Source organism: Lepisosteus platostomus, chromosome 18, assembly GCF_059453375.1.
Source record: "Lepisosteus platostomus isolate fLepPlt1 chromosome 18, fLepPlt1.hap1, whole genome shotgun sequence".
NCBI lineage: Eukaryota > Metazoa > Chordata > Actinopteri > Semionotiformes > Lepisosteidae > Lepisosteus > Lepisosteus platostomus.
Genome location: NC_142628.1, coordinates 8,109,570 through 8,133,739, shown reverse-complemented (window position 1 = coordinate 8,133,739; position 24,170 = coordinate 8,109,570). Strand labels below are relative to the sequence as shown.

Here is a 24,170-nt window from a genome sequence, read left to right as displayed (position 1 = left end):
AGGGGGCGCTCACCCTGCCGTCTGTGGGTCCTAATGCGCCAGTATAGTGAAGGGGACACTATACTGTTAAAAAAAGGCGCCATCTTTCGAATGAGACGTAACACCATCCTGATTCTCTCCGGTCATTGAAAATCCCAGGGCATTTCTCGAAAAGAGTAGGGGTGTTACCCCGGTGTCCTGGCCAAATTTCCCATTGGCCTTTACCCATCATGGCCTTCTAATAACCCCCATCTATGAATTAGCTCCATCGCTCTGTTCTCCTCCCCACTGTTAGCTGGTGTGTGGTGATTGTACTGGCGCACTCTGGCTGCCGTCGCATCATCCAGGTTGGGGCTACACCCTGGTGGTGGTGGAGGGGATCCCCATTTCCTGTACAGATGGCGTTCTGTTCCTCCCTGTGTCAGGGCTCAGTGCTCTTGTGGCAGAATTCAGAGCAGCGCGAATCCTACCAGCGCCTCCTAGAGACGGTCGTGGTGCTCCATCGTCTAGCAGTGCGCCTCTCCAGCCGTGCCGAAATGGTGGGAGCTGTCCGGCAGGTAATTTGATTCAAGCGGACTAATGAAAAATAAGGAAAAAAGGGAAAATGTCTACTTAAGGAAACTACTCAACTTACGTCCCCCTCCCTCCCCTCCTCCCCTTGGTTCATTCCTTAATACAGTTCTGCTGCACCCATCATCTCATAAATAATATTCTAAATAATCATTATCAAGATCAATATGAGCAAATTAAGGAGCTGGTTGTCACAGCCTACTGCTGGAGAGTGAATGGGCAGCAAGGTCTACAGCTCCACTTCAGGTTGTAACTTGGGGCTGGAACGTTTGTCTGGAGACTCATGACAGGATGGACCTCTGTTTTATGTTAACTCTAGCTAGCACATGTGAGACCATAAAAATCCACCAATTTGTGGAAATGGGTTAGAATGATCAATGTTATGTTCCCTGAGGTTTTATACTGAGCACTACATGTACTGTATAGAGTCTAAACTGTATAAATCATGCTACAGTATCTTAATGAGTATTTATTTAACAATGAACAGTGAAGCACGACCTGCAAAGTTTTTTTTTTTTAGTGATGTTGTTCTCTAAATTGTGTGATAGGAGAAGCGTATGAATAAAGCTACTGAGGTGATGTTGCAGTATGTGGAAAATTTGAAGAGGACATATGAAAAAGACCACGCAGAGCTAGTTGAATTCAAGAAACTGGCCAACCAAAACTCTAATCGTTGTTATGGATCCATTGACACAGGAGGTAAAGATTAACACATTATCGCCAGGTTCAAATCCTTTTTTCCTTTACAATAATGTGCCTTTTTTCAAGCATTGTACAAGCATTCAGTTTCACATATTTTAGTGATTGTTAGACACATTGTGTGTATTTCAGCAAATGTTCGATTGCTCTGGCTTTCTGTAGATCTGTTTTTCAACACAAGAAAATAGAAGTATTTTTACTAGCCTGCTTTATACATTTTAATAAGTCTTCCAGTGGATGGAGAACATGAAACTAACAAACACATGACTTGTGGTAAGTACTGCTCAGTATTTTTTTACCTGACGTCCTTATTTTTGCCTCGTATTTCAGTGATGGCGGTACAAATGTGGATCATGACGCACAGTAAAGTGAACAATGTACAGTTCTTCATAATATTTCAAAATGATTTCAGTTTTCTTTTTAAATTCCAGACGATGGTGTCCCACGTGCGTCAAGATCTATGTCTCTGACCCTCGGAAAGGTACAGTGTGACATCTCTTTCATTCAGCTGTCATCCAACCTGAAGACTGCCCGGGTTCAGGTCATGCAGCAAAAGCACAACACTCTGGGCGTCTACTGATCCTGAAGATCTAGAAGAGATTTTTGTTTTGAGTCAGCCAAGCCTTTAATGATTAATTTGTTTTTTTACATTTTATCAGGTATTAACTTGTTTTAAACACTGCCATCTGCATGTCTTCAGCCAGAGAACTGTGAAACTGCCTGGGCTTGGGGATATTAAGAATGATCAAGTAAAAGGGTCTCATCCACCAGCTGATATTTTAAGTGCAATGTTTTTATAATTAGATGCTCTATGGACTTATAGAAAAGAAAGGTATTTTGATAATATACTGTAACACTGGAAAAGGCCACTACTTGAGCAACTACTTAAACCTGAGCTTCATTTCTGTTATTGAAGTACTAGAAGCAAATGCAAATTTAATTGTTTGGATATTATAGAGTAAAAAAATGATACGGGGATGAGGCCAAAATGTCTGTTTCTTTGTCTCAGGCTTTGCCAAGAAGGAGAGTCAGTGTGGCTGTGGTTCCAAAATTCAACCTCTTGAATATTCCTGGCCAGTCCCCTAACTCTGTAGGCCCTGGGTTACCTGTACTGGTATGTAAATCCTTTTCCTGACCACAGAATACTATCACTTGTAAACATCTCATAGTGTTAAAATATACCAGCAACTTTAGTAAAGAGCCTGTTGTTTTTATATGAACACAACAAATAATCCAGCACTGTATGAATGCTGTATAATTTCACAAATTATAACTTCAAAATATTTTGACTTTTAAGTACCTTAAAATGTGTAATTTTAAAATATTTTAAAATACCACTATTTCACTGTTTTTCGTTTGACATAGTGCTTAATTAAATACAAATCTATATGTTTTAATGTTTTCGAAATGTAACCTCTTGAGAAAAATTATCTGACATTTGTAATGTCATAATTTATTTGAAAGAAACACCCTAAATACCTGCCCTACTGTATATTCTACACCATGAGGTACGATTTTTTAACCTTTAACTTGGTCAGTCATTCTTAACACGTAGTTCAGAGATGGTATTTCTTTGTCGTTTCCAGTGTGAGGCAAACAGTGGAAAATGCAGCACACCCTCAGATCCTGTATCAGCTGCTGGAACTGAGAAGTAAGTAGCAAGCCTTTGTCCTTTCTTTTTTCAAGTAAAGCATATAGCTTAAAAAATCTTTTCCTTGACTCATGTAAAAAGTGTTTATTTTTTAGATTAAGGATGGTAAAACCACTCATTCACTCTTAACAAGCACACTATGTAGAATTAAAGCAAAATTATTTTTTAAACATGTTTATATGCTTTGTAAGAATGATTCGAGTCATTATATTGTACAGTGGAGCGATTTTAACATACTATTGAAACCCTGTTAATGAGAAATCTCCATCTGAAGGGTGAATTATGTAACTATTAATAAATCAGTACTCATGTGGAACATTGCAGTACATTGACCTTTGCTGTGATATTCAGGCTGGAATTTGTGAATTTCATTTTAAAAAATTGAGGAGAGTGTACTTTCTGTCTAGCGTGCCCTGGTCAGTGATATTTAGACACACATCAGGGTCTTTTTATTGTTTAAGTGACCTTCAGGAGGTTCACTGAAAGGGCCAACAAGATTAATTACTTGGGAAAGGTGGTGCTGGTTCTGCTCACGTGCGCTGTTGCACTCATGTAATTTTGGAGATAATCTGTGAGGTTATAAATAGCTTTTAAACTGCTACATAAAACTGGCTGTAACTGATTTGTGTGACATTCCTAGATTTAATCTAAATATTAAGGCTGCAATGGATGACAGTATCCAGACTCCACAAAAAAAGTAAGAGCACATTCTGAATTTCCTTAATCTTGATATTAAAAAGAGTAGAAACACGCAACATGTAGGTTTTCTTTTAAATTCTCAAGAAACCTTTAGTCATGAGACGCAAGCACTGGAAATGGAAATGACCCTGTTATACCCATTTGAGTATTCCACAGTTTAAAAGTCTTTACTACCTGATAAAAGCTAATTGCACCACCCACTAAAATGTATTAAGAATTAATTGAAAGAGGATTAAGAAAACATGAACATTATTGCTCTTTTACAGTTGTGTAACATGCAAAAGGCAAACTTCTATCAGTCACATTAAGTTAAGTGATGCCAGGCCATGATAGTTTTGGGAAAAAAACAGACAAAGAAATAGCTAAGTAGCTGACAGTTATCTCATTGAATAAATAAGGTCTCCACTTCTTTAGTCAGGCAGATAGACAGTTAACGTGCACTGGAGCCAGTTTAAACAAAACAATGAGGTATATAATGTGTTTAGATAGTTTTATTTAGAAAAATAAAAATGAATCAAAATATAAAATCAGAAAAGTGTTTCATTTCAGCTATGCCTTTTTTAATAGGGGTAGAACCTGCTGCTCATCTTAACGATTCACATAATACAAGACTGTCAGTCAGGTAGCATGTCTACAGCTTAGACTTTGAAAGGTTAGCAGGTGACATTTGGAGGGAAGATGCAATCTCGACATCTTGCCAGTGCTTAGTTATTTTCATTTTTCAAGTAAACTACTATATTTTTTCACCCTTTCAATGTTTTCTTTTTCCTTTTCTAAACCTACTACAGTGAAAAAGCAAGTAGAGATCCAGAAAACGAGACATCTTCAGCCCCGCCCTCCAGCAACCTGGAGGAAATTAGATCGGAGATTAAAGCTAAAATAGAGGAGGAGGCCTACAACAAAGGGTGAGGCTTTTCTCCTGGAGCTCCTGAGCAAGATGCATTGAAAAGGAGGACAATTTAAATAACTATTAAATTGACATTCGTATTTGTCCTCTTTAATAGTCAGCATTTAGCCAAAGCATTTCAGAGAGATAAATGCTTCCAGTGCATAAGTGTGTCTTTTTATTGCCAGGCATTAATTTACTCCTCAGACATCTGTGATGATCTCTTAATTGTTTGAAAGTTTGTTTTTATTGTTAACATGGGTATTCTTTGCTGTATACAAATATTTCCCGTGTTTATTTCAAAATATATTTTGTAGTATTTTAAATGAATTCTGCGAGTCTACAAATCTGATTTCTGTCCAGTTCACTTTCTTTTAGAAACACAGTTTTTTTTTTCTGGGCTCTGACCTGATGAAAGGGCTGTGTTTCAGGTATGAAGAAGGGCTGAAGCGAAGTAAAGAGCTGCAGGAGCTGAAAGAAGAGGAGGAGAAAGCAGATGAAAGTCAAGAAGACGCAGAAGAAGCAGAAAAAGAAATGACACTGGAAAAGAAGAGCAGCAGGTGATGTATCTTGGCTTAACTTTGATTGTTCAAAATGTGGAATAGGGGACTGAAATACCTCTCTTGTTGCTACTTAATTATTTGCTCTCTCAATGAGATGAACATCATAATAAAGTAACGCTTAAACCTACATTCAATCCAAGTAGACATACAGTCATGCAATGCCTATCTTTTTTAACTGTAAACTGTTGCATGACACTTATAGTAAGAAAATATATAATATTTTTAATTAGGCATAAAAAATATCTGTCCATTGTTTTACTTTTGAGGATTTTGAAACCCTATACTCCTCTTTCAGTTTCTTTAATTCAAGTCTAAAGAGCTGCACAGCTTTAACAGTTGCAAAATTAGTGGGCAGTGTAAATGGTGGAGATGTTTTATTTTGTCGGCAAAGGAACATTGAACCGAATGTGCTTATAAAAGTCAAAATAAGAATTAGGATTTGCATGAGGTTAAATGAAAGGTAAATGTCAATGTGCTTAAAAAGCATTAAAGTGAAATAACACAGAGTACGGAGCTTTCAGTCTGCTTTTCTGACATTATGGTGCAGATCCATAAAGATGAAATAGTGTTCAAGACAAAAGCGTTTTCCATGCTGAACTTTCCCCTCTCTCTTGTTTTCTTGTAGCAGGTTTGAGGAAGCTCTGGGTGTCTTCAACTGGTTGTGTCCAAAGATTTTCAGACAGAATCGTCTGTGTTGGATTATTGCCATAGTTGTTCTGGTTTTTGCTTTCATCATCAGTGTTTTTACATCTTTTGGTCATTCTTATGAAGAACTGGGAGAAGCATCTTCAGGAAATGGTGGAGGCTCAGGCAAAAAGCTGAACTTCGGGTGGAATGTGGGCCTTCAGCCCAAAAATCCCACACCTGAATAACACAGATCAATCCCTCTTCCACTTCAACATGCTCTGTATCCGCAAAACTGACTTGATATTAAAAGACAATTCTGGGCTCATGGCATGAACAGTAAAAGGATTATCCTCTAAAAACATAGATATCTGACAATGAGTGGTGAATTGTGAGAAGAAGAAACATTTGGGGAAAAAAGTAGTTTGTACATTTTAGTGACGCTCACAGATCTTTTTGATAAAACAATATTGTAGATAACTTAAGGGATCAATTTCTGCAGGAGAAACGTGGTAAAGTTATTAGTCTCATTCTTTGAAACAAACAGTTTGATGACTTCCTTGATTTGAGTGAATTTGTGTATCATACAGTAGCTCCTGTTCAGGAAAAACCTGTTGCTTGATTTCAGTCAATGACAACAAAGGGCTGTCTAATCATGTGGGGGTGATTATCACACAAGCTATTTTGGGACAGATACTTTGATGGGATTAATGTAATGCTTGCCAGGGAGAAACTAAACTTGCTATCAGCAGTCTTCTCAGGTTAGATAAGGACAAGCAGTGATGTACGGAAGTATTTAATTTTTTTAAAGAAAAACCTTTGTAATTTTGCTAGATAAAATATTCTATATTAGTATTTAAAGAGAGACTTAGTTTGAAGATGAACTTGTTAGGTTATTCCAATATAGTTTTAAAAAGTGCAATATTTTTGTAGGAGATGTACACAAACTGTTTTTGATTTTATTTTTTTCACAGCACTGATCCTGTCAGAGAGATTTTCAGATATGAAAGAGCACTATTTTTGAACCGCATGACAACATTTCTTTTTATTACTGGTATTATTAATGTTGTTTTTATTTATCATTGTAAACATTTGCACATGTGTGCCTACCTTGTACTGTATAGTGCCACCATACTTGAGTCTTAATAAAGATGCCTTAAATCCTCTTTTTGCAAATCGTTCATTTGACAAAGAGGGTACTGCACTCTGGGCATATTGACAGAGGGAAATTCAAAACCTTTTGCTGTACTGTGCAGCTTAATTTGTGTGTTTGTTTTTTAATATTATTTCTATCAAGTATTTACAAAACACGGTAGCCTTTGAATATAAGGCATGTTTTGAATCAAGTGAGTTTAAAAGCTCTGAAAATTCCAGAGAACTATAATCTAGTAAAATGAAGGAAACAAAAAAGTACTTACACCCAAGTCTCCAGGTTAAAAATGATATTTAACTCATAATTCTGGAAAGATAACTAATGGAAGGTAGTTATGGAGAGGGAATGTATGCTCCCCAAAATAACACAGAACTGTTTATTATCTTTTCTTGTGCAAATACAATTGAAGCATACAACAGGAGACCGGTCTTTACACAAACGTTTGTGGGACTATAGAACACCCTACTTAGCCAGGTTATTGAAGCAGGTAAACTGGCTTCATTCCAGAAATGACTGGATGAAATCCTCTTCACATCAATAAACTACAAACTGCTTTATAAGGGTGGTAGGTTCAGTCAAGATGTTGGTTCTAGAAGCAGTGGGGAATGATGTGCCATCCTCTAGCACCTGACCAATTGTCTCCCTTCCTGACATCCAAGAACCAAGAAATGCAGGCTTTCTGTTGGTCTATCCAAGACTTCTACGTAAGATGTCAGATCCTTTTATGTGCCTGCATTGGAGGAAGAGAGGAGTTTCATGTTTTAGATGTTTCAGGTTTTCTGAAACTGTGAAAGGGCAGTGTTTTTATCTAACTTACTGTGTGTCTGTTTTACTGGAACCCACCTACTGTATCTAAAGACACCTGCTAGATGTGCCAATTGGCCTTCTCTTATTTGTAACTTTTATAATGTATAATTTTGAATGGCATAACATCCTTGTTCAAAGTTGACGAAGGAAGTAAGGCATGAATTGCTTTCATTAAGCAGCACCTTGCCAGTAATGTGGAAAAAAACACAATATTTTTTAGTCTTGTACAGAAATATAATCTGATACCACTCCAAAGCGTTTTGCCTGAAGCATGAGTGGGAATAGATATTCACAATCACTTCCTTCATTTGTTATCCATTTTCCCAGATGAAATTTTGAAACCATCATTACGATCCTCAAAAACATGAATTTAATTTCTTGTATAACTCCTACCTTGTCTGTGACACAACTTTCCTCTTCACAGTGACTTTCAGCAACAGTTCTGGAAGGAAAGGCTCTGAAATAACTCTTTGTTTGGTAAGAATTTTCAGAGCCAGTCTCCACTGATTTTTGTGGTGTGGAATGATGAGGTAATTGCAGTTGTCAACAACATCTTTTGTTTTTTCGTTATAAAGTGGTGGATATTTTCTCTCTTTCAGCGCACCAATTTGTTTTGTTTTATTCAGGAAATCACTAATGAAATCTGAAACAAGGCCATTTTTCACATTAAAAGGCATGGCATTTGGGATCTTGGACTGTGATTCTGTCACATTTGCACATTTGAACTACAGCATCCTGTACTGAAAATATTTTCATGTTTTCTCTCCTTTGTTGATCACTCACAATTCCCAAAGAAAAAGTGTGCTTCATATAGGAACAAAAAAGACATCTCATTAAACATATAGCTGCTCTTTAATCTTTAAAGGAAGTATATTCCTATGATCAAAAGAATGTACTGCTATGACACACCATGAAAATTGATACAAATATTGAAAATCCTTAAGGTCATCGACGAAGTTAGCCCTATAAACGAATGAAGAGAAAGTGCATTTAAAATGGATACCTTTGTTTTTCTGAAGTAATGTCTGAATGACACCCTCAAATCAATGAGCTACTAAAGATTGACTGAGCTAGATAAATAAAATGGCTTCCTCTTGTTTGTAAACTTTCTCATATTATTGTGTTCCAAAGTAAAACTACAAGCTGACCTGCCTCTCTGATTAACAGTTATTGGTGTCCGAACTGAGGGAAATGTGGGGTCTGAGGTATAATCCATGTCTACAACACTCTGTTGCATTAATTTATGTGGCAAGTAAGGATGAACAAGACAAAAAAATGTGCTGCTCAACATATGGTGCAAATTGTGCTAAATAACTCTACTTACAGTACATTGTAGGAGCCACATTATTTTATTATAGAATATTTTCATACAACGTAATTACATAATGTATGTCCTGGAATTAGAAAATTCCAGGATATATGTAATTAAATTCCATGAAATCTCCTGTTTGGCAGGGACACAATGGATTGTCGAGTAGATGTTGTCCTTCTTCAGGATTAGACAGCATCATTTCCTTTGAAGTGCTGATAATGTCACATCCCAGTGGAAGTGTTTTGCTGTGAGCTATTGCAAAGGGGGATATTGCCCAATGTCTAATGCTGAGTTAAAGAGAACAAGAGAACATATTATACCAAATGGTTTCATGGCAGAAGGGAATAGGAAAATATTAGTGTACACAAGGAAGGAATCTAATAAACTTGTCTGCCAGCCAAACTAGGGAGTGTTTAATTGGCAGAAAAGTCTTCATATAGGCAGAAACCTTTGTGTACATGTTTTTTGCAATTGTAGAAGGAGTCAATTGACTAAGTAAGATCTAAAAAGTAATTGGGGCAGAATAGTCAATTCTTTAAAATTGTAATGATTTATAATCGTTTTTTCTTCATAATGTTTTTTTTTTACCGCTTTAGAATTAGGTGTTTTTTTTCTCCCCTGCATTTATTACATTTTCTCCGTGTCCAGTTCTTCAACTTTTTTCACTTTTTTTGTTTTTTTTTTAAATAGAGTGCAGTTGGGTCTGTGTGAGCCCTGCAATGGGCAGGCTTCCCATCCAGGATGCATCCTGCCTCTCGCTTGTTGCTTTCTGAGCTTTCAGCTCTCCTGCAGCCCTGTACTGAATAAAGAGGTTAGACAATGAATAGATATATAGAGCAGTTGCTGTACATGTAAACTGTTTCACATGAAAAATATTCAAAATAACAAGAACTTTTAATTTTCTTTTTTCAAAAAACGTTTTCAATCAGTTTCTTTAGATCCTGGTTCTCTGCATTCTGCATGACATTACATCTCATTCCTCCACACAATTCATTCGTTAACCATTCACATCTCATCTACAGACTGACAACTAGTTCTGTTCCTTAAACATCATTTATCAGGCCTAGTGTCTTCTTCTTTTTATATATTGCTTATCTCTCATATTACTGTATACCCCACCACACTGTGTCCCTCTGCGCCAGAAGGTTCACTGAAATGCACAGTAAGGTGACAGGAGACACTGTGCTGTAAGATGTGCTGATTTCTGATAAGATGTTAAACAGAGACCCAGTGCCATGTGTCATTCGGGTGGGTACTTCATTGGAGGGTGACGTGGGGTCCTCCTATGAGGCACGTTGTTATCTTTTGGGATGAAGTACCATCCAAATGTAAGGAAAGAAGTATAACTTGATTATCCTGCTTCAACCTAAACCCAAACTGCCATAGTATCTTTCTTTTGATGTCTGTACAGTTCCTACAGGTTTATGGGTCATACTTATAAAGAAATTGTAAATAATTATGTTTTAACCCCTTACACGGGAGATTGATTCAAATAAGCAGATTAGAAATCATTTGAAATGAAAGTAACACAAGGACCACAGCTAGACATCTCTGATTTAATTGAACCAACTGGCTGACTAAAGGGATCAGACTTCACACGTTTCACACGTTCACAATGTGATGATTTAATGGTGACCAAGGAGACTTGGTGGACTGTTGCTCTCCAGGACGAGTGTGGGTCAACCCTCGACCTATTGAAGAGTCTCCATTTGAAAAAAAAATTAAAATGTAGTCTGAAATCTGTTGATACCTTTGAATATGATCTTTGTAATAATGACAAACGAATCAGACAAGTGAATCAGACATATTTCCAGAGAATGGTCCTGCAGGCATCTGAGGAGATGAATCCATATTGATTAGATTCCATTATTCCTTATGCAGTGGAGGATGGAGAGCAGGCTGCTGTTTCCACCTTGCAGGATAAACCATTATTTTCTTTTTTATTTCCTCATCTTTCCTATTTACTCAGCTATGTGCAGCTGAGTTTATGTTATCCGTGCACTCGGTGTCATGAAGGAATGGACCATTCGACTTGATTCGGAAAATATTAACTGCCAGACAGTCTGGGCATGGTGATTCTATGGGCAACCTTTTCTATGTGTCCATGCTCACTTTTATCAGTGTCTGAACAGTATTTCACGTGTTCTTCCTGTTTCCTGCTTCCTGTTTCCTAATCCAACGTCCTTGTCGTCATGTGTGATATGGGTCCTCATTTGTGCAGCACAGAGCCCCCTGCATAGCCCATCCTGGAGAGGGCTGTGACCCAGTCATGCCACCTCGGGGCTTCACAATGTATCCTATTGCTGAGCACGGTGCATCCTAAGCAGTGCACTCTTCATGGTGAAGAGCCATGGCGAAGCTTTGTCTGATCTCATGTCTCTCTTTGACTTTGGCCATGTCAGCCCTGCTTCAGAATCCCATTACAAAGGATGGTAAGACAACTCTTTAACTATTTTGTTGCTGTCAGTTTTCCATTTCATATTTGCGGCTGGCTTTTTCATTGCTATTTTTCCTTTTGAATTTTAAACAGTTCCAGTACGTTATCATAGATGAATTACAGCACCAATATACAATATATTTGTTTTTGCATAAAATGATCAATTCTGTCAGGATCTCAGAAACCTGCCTTCTTCTGTACATAGTATTTATGTTTTTCCAGAGTACATTCACTTCACCATAAATTTACTTTGATCAGTGAAGTGGATACATAATATCTTAATCATTACAAGACTGTTGAAAATAAAAAAAATGATTTAGTGGGCAAAGCTTTAGGTTACGTCTGTTATGAGTAAAGTGTGTTTCGATGTTTTAATCAATATTGTTGCAAGTCAAGTCATTATACAATGCCTATAATAATTAGTGCCACTTTTTAGAAAAGGCATTCCATGAACATGTGGCAGCCCTGTCTCTGGATAAAGGGGTTTTAAGGTATACACATGGTGTCTAGTTAGGTAACAGCCTAATTTGACTGAGGATCTGAACATTAATTTTGACCTTGAACTCCAACATTTGATAACTGCACCTCCAGTTCTCTTACAATATTATTTATATTTATGTTCAATCAAGCAATGTCTAATGAAGATATGACACAGTAAATACAAGTTGGCTTAAATTTTTATTTGCAGATTCACTTAGTTTTCTAATTTGCTTGTCTTTTGTATTTTGCAGGTGTCCAAATGACTCCTAGCATTTTAGGAGTTTATTTGTACTCAGTTGGACAATATTCTTTTAATGTCACTGAAGCTAGAAGTGCTTGTGAATCGTTAGGAGTAACCATAGCTACGAAGTCTCAGGTTTCAAAAGCTCGGCAGAATGGCTTGGAAACATGCAGGTGTGTGATATATTCTGTTTACTGGTGGTGTGATATTTTTCTTTCTACCATGCCAAAAAAATGAGTGTCAAAAGCTTTCACTTTTTAAATCAATTTGTACTTCAAGCAGAAGTCCGGCCCAGCCCTTGTTGACTCCTGGTCTGTGGAGAGGGCGAATTCTGCAGGGGTGCTGATGAGGTTCAGTGCTGATTGGAGAACAGGCACGTCCCTCACTGGCAGGAGCAGAAAAGGTGCAGGTGATTTGCTGGGAGCTGAGGGAGCCCGGTCTCTCTACTCCCAGCTCGACACCACATTAGGCATAAGGGCCCGGTCACAAGAGGGCGAAGGATGTGACCAGGCTTAACCCTGCACCATCTGTGTCATGCAGATCAACTCGGACAAGAAGTGAATCCATTTGAGACATTTGTCTTCTGGGAAGGACTTGTACAGTATGCTGTATGTTGTACAAGTACGTTGGCTTTTCTAGCTAATTGGATTGGATCATTTCCTGGGCTGCCCTGTACTCCTGTCTGATCCTTCACGTTGTTTTCCACGTCAACCAAAATAAATGTGTTTCAGCTTTGCCAAATATTGCAGGTTTCCAAGGTATGATACAAAAACTGAAATGGAGTACATCTAGGGGCATGGATGTAACTGTGACTTTTTTTCTGCAGTGGTTCCCAGCTCTGGCCCTGGGAAACTGGTGTGTCTGCAGTGTTTTGTTGTCCATTCTAAAACACCAGGCCTCATGAATGCCTTCCATTGATCTGCTTGCTTAGGTTTTTTTAATTTACTTGTTACTAAACTCAGTCCTGAATTTAAAAAATACCGTACTTCATGTGCGTTGTTCACAACAACTACAGCATGCAGAAAATTAAGCAGTCCTTATCTTGTTTATATATTTCTAACTAATCAGCTTCTATTAGTTGACTAATGTATGATCAACAGACACATGTAGAAATGAGATATATCAAACACTCCCATTGTGAGCATTTTTTTCTTCTGCAGAGGTTCATATGATTACATTTCAGCCAACCAACATGGATTTGGGGAGTTCTGAAACCCAGAAAATGGTACAGGGTTGATACCCATTCCAAATCACATTCAATGTTTTAAGAGCTGAAAACAAATTTAAATTTATACCCCAAACAGAAAATTGAAATAAACTACCCTGTGAACTAAGCTGGACAAAAATCAAAAGAGGTTTGTGAACCACCATTTCAAACTAGTTTGGTGAGAGGAAAACAACTTAACTAAAAATTACATTTGTGTAACTTTTCTTGCAGGTATGGATGGGTGGATGAGCAGATAGCAGTGATTCCCCGAATCAAGAGCCTTGACAAGTGTGGTAAAAATAGCACTGGGCTTGTAGTGTGGCGTGCAGAGCATTCAAGCAAATTTGATGTCTTCTGCTTCAATTCATCTGGTATTAAACAAATCTTTTTGCTTTCTTTTCATATTCACTAGGGATGTTTGATGCATCTACCTCAGCCTTCTCAAATCAAACAGAGGCATATTGTACCGTGTTAACAGCTTTGTTTTGAGAGCGCAGTCTTTTTAAGAATGTGATGCAATGACAATGTGCTCTGAATGGTGGAAAAAAAGACAGCGCTGACCTTACATGTCAATTGGAATTCTGTCAACAGCCGCACAAATGTGAGAGGAAAAGAAAAGAATGAAAACATCCTGCATTGACTTCCTAAAGTCTCCTCTGAGGGTGCTGAACAAATGATTAGTACAGGTTATTGGTCAAGTTAAAATTTAAAAAAAAGGATCAAATGGAAAACACTGCTAAGACATGAAAAAAAAAACACTTCTGTAATAAACAGTAACAGAAATGTCATAGAAAGAGGGCTGTTTTGATAATGCTGCAAATGCATAATAACAGACAAGCTCCATGACTTATGTAGTCACGATGGCACCTTGGGGCTACCTTGTTGTGAAAGGCGCTTTATAAAAATAAAATTGAATTGAACTTATCTAAAACTACCAGAATTGTGTTCCACAGATCCATTGATAAATGTGACAAGTGTCACCACCCAAACCTCGGTGACCGCTGGACCGACAGCCAGAGAGACAAGATCCCTGACTGCCCAGCTGCCCTCGATGACATCAGTGTCCTTGAAAGGTCCAAGGTCTTCTACTCCACCAGAGACACAGTCACCATTCCTGACCACAACGTCGTCTTCAACGCTTCGTTCTACAACTGTCTCTTCAGATCCTCTCTCCCAGGGGCTCTTACAATCACCGTTCACAGGTCTGAGGTCCTGTATGTTACTTATTTAAGAAACCACAGTTTTATGGTCAGCCAGGAGAAATCATCAGTTTAATACCTGGACAATATATTCCTGCTTGTTTTACCATTCCTATAACTGTCTGGTGTATAATTAATGATATTTTATTTAACTGTTGTTAGAATCATATATTTCTTAATACACACCATTGCATCTAAGTAACTTTCTCTAAGCTGTAGTATTTTTAAACTTTAATTCAATAGGAAAATGAATGACTGTACATATGTGTTCTCCCTCACAGCGTTACCGTTAGCACTGTTTGTCATCGCGGGGATACTGCTTCTCACAGCTGCTGCTGGTGGGGTATGGTATTGCAGAAGGTGAGTGTGTTGGAATCATTTTTAAACATTCCTACAATGATACATATGTCAGCCGAAGAATATTTTGTTAGACCTTTTAAAAGATATTGACATATTTGTTTACGTAACAAACTTTTTCCTTAGTATTCACAGAGTTTCAATAGTAGATGTATAAAAAGCTGTGTAAAAATGTAATAATTTGATTAGTAATATAGAATAGAATACAGAATAAGGAGAGTATTGATTGACTAGAGGGTATTCACTCTTTCCAGCTTGCTTAAAATACCCCTTCCAAAACAGTACACTATGCACTGACTAACTGAATGAGACCTTTATGTATTTTATGTGTTTCATCAGAAGACAACTGTTTATGATATATACTGTTTTATCACATTCTAAATTGCTGGATGTTTTTGCTTTCATTTTGAAGGCATAAAAATGTGCATCCATTTTCAAACAAGGAACCTCCGAAGGAAAATATTGAAACTGAAGTATGGAAACAAAACAACGAAGAGCACCAAGAAAACCAGCTAGAAACTGATCTAGACAAGAGCAGAAAAAATTCCCAAGACTTACATTTGGAGGTGGAGCCTGAAGCAAAAGCACAATAAGAAGAACAACTTTTTGATGGAATGATAAAAGCTGGAGAAAAGAGATGTTGATCTTTTTGCTTGCCTAAAACAGGCATAACTACATTAGAAACAGCAACCTGAAATATCCTTTTCTACATTGTACTTAGTTTCTTCATTTACTGTACATATATGTGTTTAGACATTTAACATGTTTAAAGGTAACTGTATTAATGTGGATTTCTAGGGTTAAAATAGGATGCATATTTTATGCCATTTTAACTTCTTTAACTGAAGCAAACATTTCCATTTCAGTTCAGGTGTATGTAACACTACAAAACAGAGTGCAAAGGTTCTTTGAGGACTTTTATAATGATCAAATATACATACAGGCACTGGCTATTTTTGCTTACTTTGAATATATTTGTAATTAAAAAATAAAAAAACATAAACATCTAGTGCAAATTTTGCAAAGTGAGTTACTGTTTCAAGATAAGCTAGGAAGTTAAAAGTCTTTCAAAACAGGAAAGCAGGAAAAATTGTCAGCTTTGCACAATTTTGATGATGGACCTTTTATTGTAAAACGAAAAACCACTTTCTGCCTCTGGAAGTGACTGCTTGGTCTGGCAATGGGAAGAGTTTTCCATTTTCCAAACTTTCCATCTCTTTTGCTTTAACATACAGTACAATCACAATGAATATGAGCACTCTCTGCCTTCCCACCATTCCCTGCTCTGTGTCTAGCGTGCCCCACTGTAATGTCAAGAGCAATAAAACTGTCAGTGAGCCTGTCAGTGGTCTCCAGTTTGGGACTGTTTCATACCTGCGCCTTCCAGGGAGGACAGCAAGGGACTCAAAAACTCCAAAAACACTCCAAGCGGCTGTACGGGTTACACAGCATCATGCGCAGACAACAGTTTCCCTTCCCCTCTGACAGTGTGAGAAGACAGTCTGGGATTCCTCCTCCAGCCTCACGAGGGCTATGGGACATCCGAGGGTGCTGCCTGTGCAAATTTGTTGAGCAGGGTAAGGAGTGCTGGGGTCTTCCTCCGCTGCTCCTGGACCCTGGCGTCTGACTCTGCCACGATGGTTCCTACGAAACTTCCCTTTTCCCCCATAGGTGTCTCTGTACCTGACTGGGGCTTTTTTATGCTTTCTAAACAAAAGGCTCTTGATTCTTCCCCCTGGGGAGAGGAAGCTTTAAGTGCTCCTTCAGGAACCGGCTGTCCAAATCTGGCCGAGGTCAAAGAATAGGGCATGAAACTGAATCAGCACCAAGGTGCAAATGGTGCATCAATTCAATGAACATCCAGTCACCACCACCCGGCACCCAACACTCAATTCTTTCCATTCTGTGACACAATGTCCGTGACATACAAAATACGAGGCCCAGATAGCCCATACTAGAATAATGTGATGACAGAATGTAGTTGAAGAGTTTAATATACCAATGATTTGACAAATAATACGGTAACGTTCACAAGCCTCTGTTAAACTGAGGAAGAAAAGCTGAAGCCAGCAACAGAAAGGCTGAAGTTGGCTTCGCAGCGCCCCCTTGAGGCAAATTAATGGCGTTCAAACACATGTACAGATCCTCGGAATCACATCATTAATCTGTGTCGTTTAGATCAGTGGTCCTCCACGAAACAAATTAACATGGAAAGCAACCACTCCGAATCGCACACAATTCCCGCCCTAATCTCTGTACCAGTGCACAAACACGAAGAGCAGGTACAATATTGTGGGATTAACAATGGAAACGCTGTCACACAACAGGTGCTCCCATGGGCAAATTAAATCCACCAATTTTTCATATGCATTCGTAACTTTATTACATTGGAAGTAAATACCAATTTAATATCCTATCCCCACTACAGACTTTTCTGCTGAAATATATCCACGGAATAAACCTCAGCAATCAAAGGGTGTTTCCTAGTGACGTGTCTTTAACGTCATCAGATAGCGACACTGTTTTCTATACCCTATGAAGTGAGCTGCGACTTCTGTGGACTATTCTGTTTCTCTTTCGAATACTCAAAATTACAACTGGTGTTAATAACTGCTTAAAAATGAAATGTTTGATTGGTAAGGAAAAGCTATACAGAATTTGGGTTAATGTGCAATATAATACGTTTAACATGAAAGTCTCCATTATCGTTTTTTGTGCACGTATATATTTTTCCTACCTATATGTTTACAAATAAAATTAAAATACACTCAAAGACGATCTATGATTAGTGTGATTTTACGGAGTAGTCTGAATTACGTGTTTGATTATATGTGTACTATGTCTTGGTAGTTAGATCGCAGTTGCGTAAGGCTGTATGTGATGTGGTTGGTATGGCCTTTATCGCTTATTTGTTTACAATTTGATTTTAAAAAATACGAATATTTTTTAGTATTCATGGACAAAAAGCTATTTGGACTTGGACTTCAAGCAGCTTTAATGATACTTTTCAATATCATTTAAATTTGCTTGTCTTAGAAATCCAAATTGTGACAGGAAAATGAAAGGTAACATTGTGTAATAAAATTGAGACGTTATAACTAATGGATCTGTATTCTTCGCAATGTTGATAACAGATGTGTGTCAAATAGGCAGTTTTTGTCAGTTTCAATTTTGTGAAGGATAGGGTTGGGTATTTGTGTAGTTATATAAGGACACCGAGATGGCGGGGGTGTCATTTCAATTCATAGATGTTAGTTACATGGGTTCAACACTGTCCTGAAAAGTCTCCAATGTCAAAAAGTGCAATTTCTAAATATAAAGTAGATACAACTTGTTTTTGAATAGTAATGACATCATTACTAACATCAACATCAGCAATTTAAATAGCTATTGGCTGTTTTTTTAATACTTTTACTGTTTCTTATATTGAGGAATGAATGCCATCAATTTCATTCAACCGTAACTTTAACAGTGTTTCAGCAGTTCCTGGCAGTGCCAGAGTACCAGAGCAGGTGTCGTTTGTTTGGTGCTTAAATAATGTGAGAGATACTCCGCTTACCTGATGTGAGAGTAAGTTAACTTTAATGAGAACATGTTTCTTTAGCAGAAATGTCGCTAATGAATGAGACCTAACTTCCTCCAAAGAATCTGGCGTCAGGACTTGATTCGGAAGAGCATGGGTCAACAGATCTCTAGCCAGACCCAGATGGTCATCAACAAGCTTCCGGAGAAGGTGGTGAAGCATGCAGCCCTGGTGCGAGAGAGTGGCTTTCTTACCTATGAGGAATTCCTGGGGAGAGTGGCAGAACTCAATGAAGTGTAAGGCTCACTTCTTCCATTTCCTGGGCTGCCGTAAGAACAGTCTATCCTGGCCTTTGAAGTGACATTGTGACTGAAAGCATGCCCCAGTTTAATTGGAGTGCCACAGTAGAATGTTGGTAACAAATCAAAATGTATGAAATAAATGTCATTGGAAACACTCAAACACTTTTTATCTGGTAACCAGAAATTTAAGAGCACAGAGATGGAGAAGACTATGTTCTGTTGCTTAGACAGGTGATTCTGAAATAGCCTGCAAAATAAAACAAAAATTCCAGCAGTATTACAAAAAAAGCCGTTAGAGTGAAATAATGCATTTTTAAATTATTTTGAAAATATCTGAATTGAAAGTTTTTTGTTCAATTATATAATATTGTTTAATCTTTGTTCAGTTCACATGTTCATATTTTTTAGAATATTTATTGAAATTGAATTTTAAAATACGGTACACTTGCGGCAAAGATTTTTTAAGCAATAAGGTTAGGAAACTATGTGGGCAGTTATGGGAAATGTTTGCAGCATTTGTAATTATCATGGGATTTGTTTTGCATTCTTTAGAACTACAAAACTGGGAGCTGGCCAGCAGAAGCATCTATTATTCGAAGTCCAGCCTGGCTCTGACTCGTCTGCATTTTGGAAAGTTGCTGTGCGAGTAGTTTGCACAAAGGTGAGAATGTTTTAAAAGTCTTCTTCAGCAATAATAGTGACATGCAAACTGTAGTGGTGCTTGTTTTATTCCCTGTTATATTCAATATTCTGAGTGCTGCACAGTATCAATCAGTCACACTTTATTTTAAATAGCGCCTCCATTAAATACAACTGAAGTTAAAGAGAAAATATCAAAAAAATAAAAAAGCATGTTAACAGCAGATAAATGGTTACAAAAGCCCTCTGGACTGGTAAATGGAAGATTGCGTTTTTCAATCCCAGCTGCTGCTGTACCCTTGAGCAACAAACATGTATCATCTTGCTACAGTAAAAAACCCAACGGTGTCAAAGGAAAATTGTTATACTTGGACGAAAGTCAAGAAGGACCTTCGATTGTATTTTATATACTGTATAATCAGGAATGTATATTTTAATAGATTTGCTTTTGTAATTGTGTTTGGAAAAGTAAATGGGATGGAGGTGTTTTTCTGGTGTGGTGTTTTTTGCCTTACACATGTTCTATGTGAATTGCCTTTAGATGTGCAAAGAGAAATGGCTAATCATTACAGTTGTATATATCTGTTCATGTCCATAGACCTTTCTTTTTATTCAATTCTGTATTATTTTAGATAAACAAAGTCACAGGGATTGTGGAAGCCACCAGGATAATGAACTTGTACCAGTTCATTCAGCTGTACAAGGATATCACCAGCCAGGCAGCTGAGGTGCTAGATGCAGAAGGGGGCTGTGCAGGAGCCTCTGGAGAAGAGTCTTCAGAGACATCATGCCAGGCCAGCATGTGGATGGGCAGGTAATTCCTGCATCTCGCCTTGGTCTGAAGGGATACTGTTTTCAAGCTTGGTTACTGAGGGCCACACTCTGTATATCTTTAAGGAATGACTACACAAATCTGTAAATTCTCTTAGCTACTTAAGTACCAAACACACAACATGGTAGTTTAGTTTTCCCTGCTTGTTTGCAGACTGTTCTTATGTTCTTAAGAATACTGTCTCTCTAGTCTGAGTATAATCCTCTCACCAAGAGGATTTTGTGGTAATTATACACTGAAGCAATTTCACTACTCTTGTTTTCACATCTAAAGAGAGAGTTTCCTACCTGAGAATTGTTTATTCAACTGTTGAATTAGAGATTTTTTGTTTTACTTAGTATATGGTCTTCAGGAGTAGATATAATCCATTTTAATCCTGGTATACAGCTATAAACAAGGCATGATTTCTAACAGGAGAGTTTTAGGGTGTTGCAGTATTATTTAAAACAGTATTATTTAAAGAAACTTTAAACTCATGAATAACTGAACCACCCCAGGGTGAAGCAGCTGACTGATGAAGAGGAATGTTGTATCTGTATGGATGGCAAAGCTGACCTCATACTGCCATGTGCTCACAGCTTCTGCCAGAAATGCATTGATAAATGGTAAGTACTCTTAATGAGTGGCAGCACAAATAGCTTCTCCCTGAAGCCAGCGCTTGTAATTGTTGCGTTCTATGACTTGATTCTTCTCTAAAGCATGGAAGATCGATATATAGATATGAGTGGTTAAAGTAATTTGGAAAAAAAGCCCACATTTAGCTTTTTCTAAAGAAATCTAATGTTTTATGCTTTTACATTTTTTAAATGTTTGGTCAAATATGAGTTGATGACCAAAAGTGGAATAAAATAAAGCTAGATTTACTGCCATTAAGTACCCAGATTGCTCCAGCAGTGTATAAATGGGTACCCAATTGGTATGTAAAAATCTGGAAATTCTTTTACATGCCAATTGGGTACCTATTTATACACTCAGGATATAAAGGATATACAAGCCAAATGAATTCGTAATAGGGGTGCTTGCATATATTGTCTTTCTATGCTCAAGGAAGGCATATGTTGAGAACTGTTTTTTAGAAGCACTATAAAATAAATCCATGGAGAAACAACGGTAATGTTTGTTTCAACAGGAGCGATCGCAATCGAAACTGCCCCATCTGCCGCTTGCAGGTGACTGCAGCCAACGAGTCCTGGGTCATGTCTGATGCTCCAACAGAGGAAGATATAGCAAGCTATATCCTCAACTTAGCCGATGAGGCAGGCCATCCTCACAGGCCTTGACCTCACCGCGCCACCCTGCAGAGTATAACGCATAGGCAGAACATTAAAATGACTCAAAACTAGTTTCATGTGATGGCCTGCTGCTGGTTAAGGATGAAGAAAACCTGGCTTACTGATTTTCAGTGTTGACCAGCGCACTGAAAAGCATTCTACTGATGCATCCGGAAAAATTACTGTGTGGTGTAGTTTTAAGACTATCCTTTGGTGGGTTCTCGTACATCCTGTTAGTATTGGGAAGTCTTTTTTTCCATTTATATTTATAAGCTATCAAAATGTGAATTAAAGAATTAATGTGGGTTGGATAATCCATCAGCAATGACAGGAATTCCATTTGGCTGTGTCACTATTATTGCTAACCTAGAAATTAAATCAAGTTGCAGTACATTTTTATTTTGATACCATTTTCTAGCACACTGATGTCTGATGGTGAGGTGGTTTATTTAACATTATTTTTTTCTGTGGTATTGTATGACATGAACTTGCAATGGAGTTCTTATCTTCCTGGTTTCATTTCATAACCTTAAAACATCTCCCTATGCAGAGGCTTGTTTTCATCAACTTCTCACATCAATCAGAAAGGAGCTTTTAAAGTTAAAAATGCAGGGTACTCCAACACTTAAGATGCAGTCTTGAGTTACAGGCAACATTAGTCTGCTCCAGTCACACTCAGGGATGAAGTATCATAACCGTCATGAGTGGTGATAAATGTACATTTGATTCAAAGTTTTTGGTGTATGGAATTAATTATGTCAACCTTCATTGATAAACTCTGCTGTAGTCTTCTTTCATTTAAAAGGAATCTTTAAAGAAAACTCAATTTGCATATTAAAATGAGCCCTGCTATTACACCAGCTTTTGACACAGAACAAAGTGAAATTCTGTAGTGTTGATGGATCCAATCAAAACATTTGTCAGAGAAAAGAGTTAAACTTTAACACACCTAATATTAAAAAATAACAAAGAACTAAAAAAATCTAAAATCAAGTCAGAAGTGCTTGTAAACCGGTTTTATATGATCCAGTGATCTTATGCTGTGCTTTGTTTTAAAAAAGCTGGCTTTGATGTTTCTCTTGTTGCTCTTGATCATCTGTCAGTGTAGCAGTCATATTAATTCCATGACATGTCAAAAGAATGTGTTGCAATCTGGGCACTTTTCCTAAATTATCTACAGAAGTTCAGCTCAGAAAATTCCTAACTACTGCATGTATTTCAAAATCCAGTCCTGAAAACAATTGATAAATGCAATTGAAGCACCTTGAGATAATTACAGGAACCTTAATATCTGTTTATGGAAAAAGTGCATATTACTAATTTTATAATTGTTCGTGGTCTTTTTATTAATATATATTGCCATATACTCAATATATATATTTTATTTATGTACATTTATTGTTTGAATAATATCAATCAATATTGATCCTATTAGGTTGTGGATATAAAGTAAGGATTTTTTTAAATTTTTTGGCTTGCAGTGCATTTTAAAGTAGAAAAGGCTTGTGGTATAATTTCTTTGTAATTTACCAAAGACTAGAAACACTTCTGAAAGTGAGCATTTTGCAATACAAAACAAATGTCTTAAAGTACAGATGGAACCATGTCTTACTTCTTAGATATAATCCAATAAACTGAAGTCAATACCAGTTAATGTTTCTTTTGATGTATGGACTGAAGTAGATTATCCTGATGTGGGGACTGTCTTGAGGCAGATTTGATAGAGTTTTATGTGGAAACTTCATTTATGATCCTATACAATGAAACATTTCACACCAGAGGTAGAAAAGAAATTTCACATTTCTTTAGGTAAACTAATCACTGATTGTAATTAGTGGTCAATGGGAAAGCTTCAGTAGGACTGAGTGTTCACTTCAGAATTCCAAAATCTCAAAAGTATTTGTAATACAGGCAAATCTTGATTATACCCAATTGTGGCTTTAAACACATACTGTAGTAGTTTAAATACTTGTGATTTGTGAGTTGAAACTCCCTGTACTTCATAAATTACTTATGTTCTTTTAAAAATGAATTTAGGTTCTTTTTAAAATAATTTTGGGTTCACATTGTATGCTGTAGTAACCAGAAGAATGCAACTGATAAAATGTGATTTTCTGCACTTTTTTCATGTTTTTAAACAAGTTACTGTATTTTTAAAGCCTTTTTTGACACTCGGTAATACATGACACTAAAGCTAATATTTTTCTTGATGTTTAAAAATTATAGGATGGTCAGTAGTGTGTAAAATTATTAATGTGATACTTCCATTATAAACCGAGAGGAATTACAAAATCAGAATTGGAAAGTTTCATTTGTTGCAGTTTTAATACTTTGCAAAACTATTTCTATTAGAAGGTAAAAATACTTTTTTTAAATAAATGAAGAGTAAAACATACAGTAGCACAAAATTACACTTCACTGTTTGTCTTTCATTTCAATGAAATTTGTTGTGTGGAATTAGGCCTTCCTCTTGCGTCATAGAATCTAGTTACAGTATTCCTTATCCTGGTTATACCTATTCCAAGACGTTTGCTTTGGTCTTAAATATGTTTACCCTCAGAGGGGTCTGGAAGATGAGATATTTCCAAAATGGAAACAATTTAAAAACTGGAAATTATAAAAAATATCAAAATATCATTAAAATTAATTGATTCACAAATGCATACTTTGATAAGCTGGAGAGTGTTAGTACAGTATATCGGAGGAAAATGTTTGAGATTTGAATCAGCCTGTTTCCAG

The 24,170-nt window shown here is 37.1% G+C and overlaps 3 protein-coding genes across 11 annotated transcripts in view; all 3 read left to right on the top strand.

Moving 5' to 3' along the window:
• The window catches only part of LOC148645583 (inositol 1,4,5-triphosphate receptor associated 1-like), a 40,094-nt gene extending 33,257 nt beyond the window's left edge, over window positions 1-6,837 (top strand). For 3 of the 7 annotated variants that reach the window (XM_088611101.1, XM_088611099.1, XM_088611098.1), the window contains 9 exons: window positions 405-536; window positions 1,098-1,248; window positions 1,680-1,729; window positions 2,258-2,362; window positions 2,835-2,899; window positions 3,540-3,596; window positions 4,387-4,503; window positions 4,916-5,044; window positions 5,673-6,837. In XM_088611101.1, the coding sequence (XP_088467227.1) occupies window positions 405-536; window positions 1,098-1,248; window positions 1,680-1,729; window positions 2,258-2,362; window positions 2,835-2,899; window positions 3,540-3,596; window positions 4,387-4,503; window positions 4,916-5,044; window positions 5,673-5,919 (1,053 nt within the window). In that variant the 3' untranslated portion in view covers window positions 5,920-6,837. Of the gene's footprint in view, window positions 1-404; window positions 537-1,097; window positions 1,249-1,679; window positions 1,730-2,257; window positions 2,363-2,834; window positions 2,900-3,539; window positions 3,597-4,386; window positions 4,504-4,902; window positions 5,045-5,672 lie in introns of those variants that run through there. The other 4 variants (XM_088611100.1, XM_088611102.1, XM_088611104.1 and 1 more) reach the window with 4 other exon arrangements.
• Window positions 6,838-11,149: 4,312 nt separating this feature from the next.
• LOC148645582 (lymphatic vessel endothelial hyaluronic acid receptor 1-like) lies at window positions 11,150-15,873 on the top strand. Its single transcript, XM_088610878.1, has 6 exons — window positions 11,150-11,375; window positions 12,112-12,274; window positions 13,540-13,679; window positions 14,262-14,510; window positions 14,789-14,867; window positions 15,277-15,873. The coding sequence occupies exons 1-6, from the start codon at window positions 11,294-11,296 to the stop codon at window positions 15,455-15,457; spliced, it is 894 nt and encodes a 297-aa protein (XP_088467004.1). The 5' UTR covers window positions 11,150-11,293; the 3' UTR covers window positions 15,458-15,873.
• Window positions 15,874-17,344: 1,471 nt separating this feature from the next.
• Window positions 17,345-24,090, top strand: rnf141 (ring finger protein 141). Of its 3 annotated transcripts, none has more exons than XM_088610880.1 (6): window positions 17,345-17,500; window positions 18,472-18,683; window positions 19,242-19,350; window positions 19,961-20,142; window positions 20,658-20,765; window positions 21,290-24,090. In XM_088610880.1, the coding sequence occupies exons 2-6, from the start codon at window positions 18,487-18,489 to the stop codon at window positions 21,438-21,440; spliced, it is 747 nt and encodes a 248-aa protein (XP_088467006.1). In that variant the 5' UTR covers window positions 17,345-17,500; window positions 18,472-18,486; the 3' UTR covers window positions 21,441-24,090. The 3 variants fall into 3 exon arrangements, with proteins under 3 accessions (XP_088467006.1, XP_088467005.1, XP_088467007.1); XM_088610879.1 differs by having other exon boundaries at window positions 18,469-18,683; XM_088610881.1 differs by having other exon boundaries at window positions 17,351-17,500; window positions 18,510-18,683.
• Window positions 24,091-24,170: the final 80 nt, after the last annotated feature.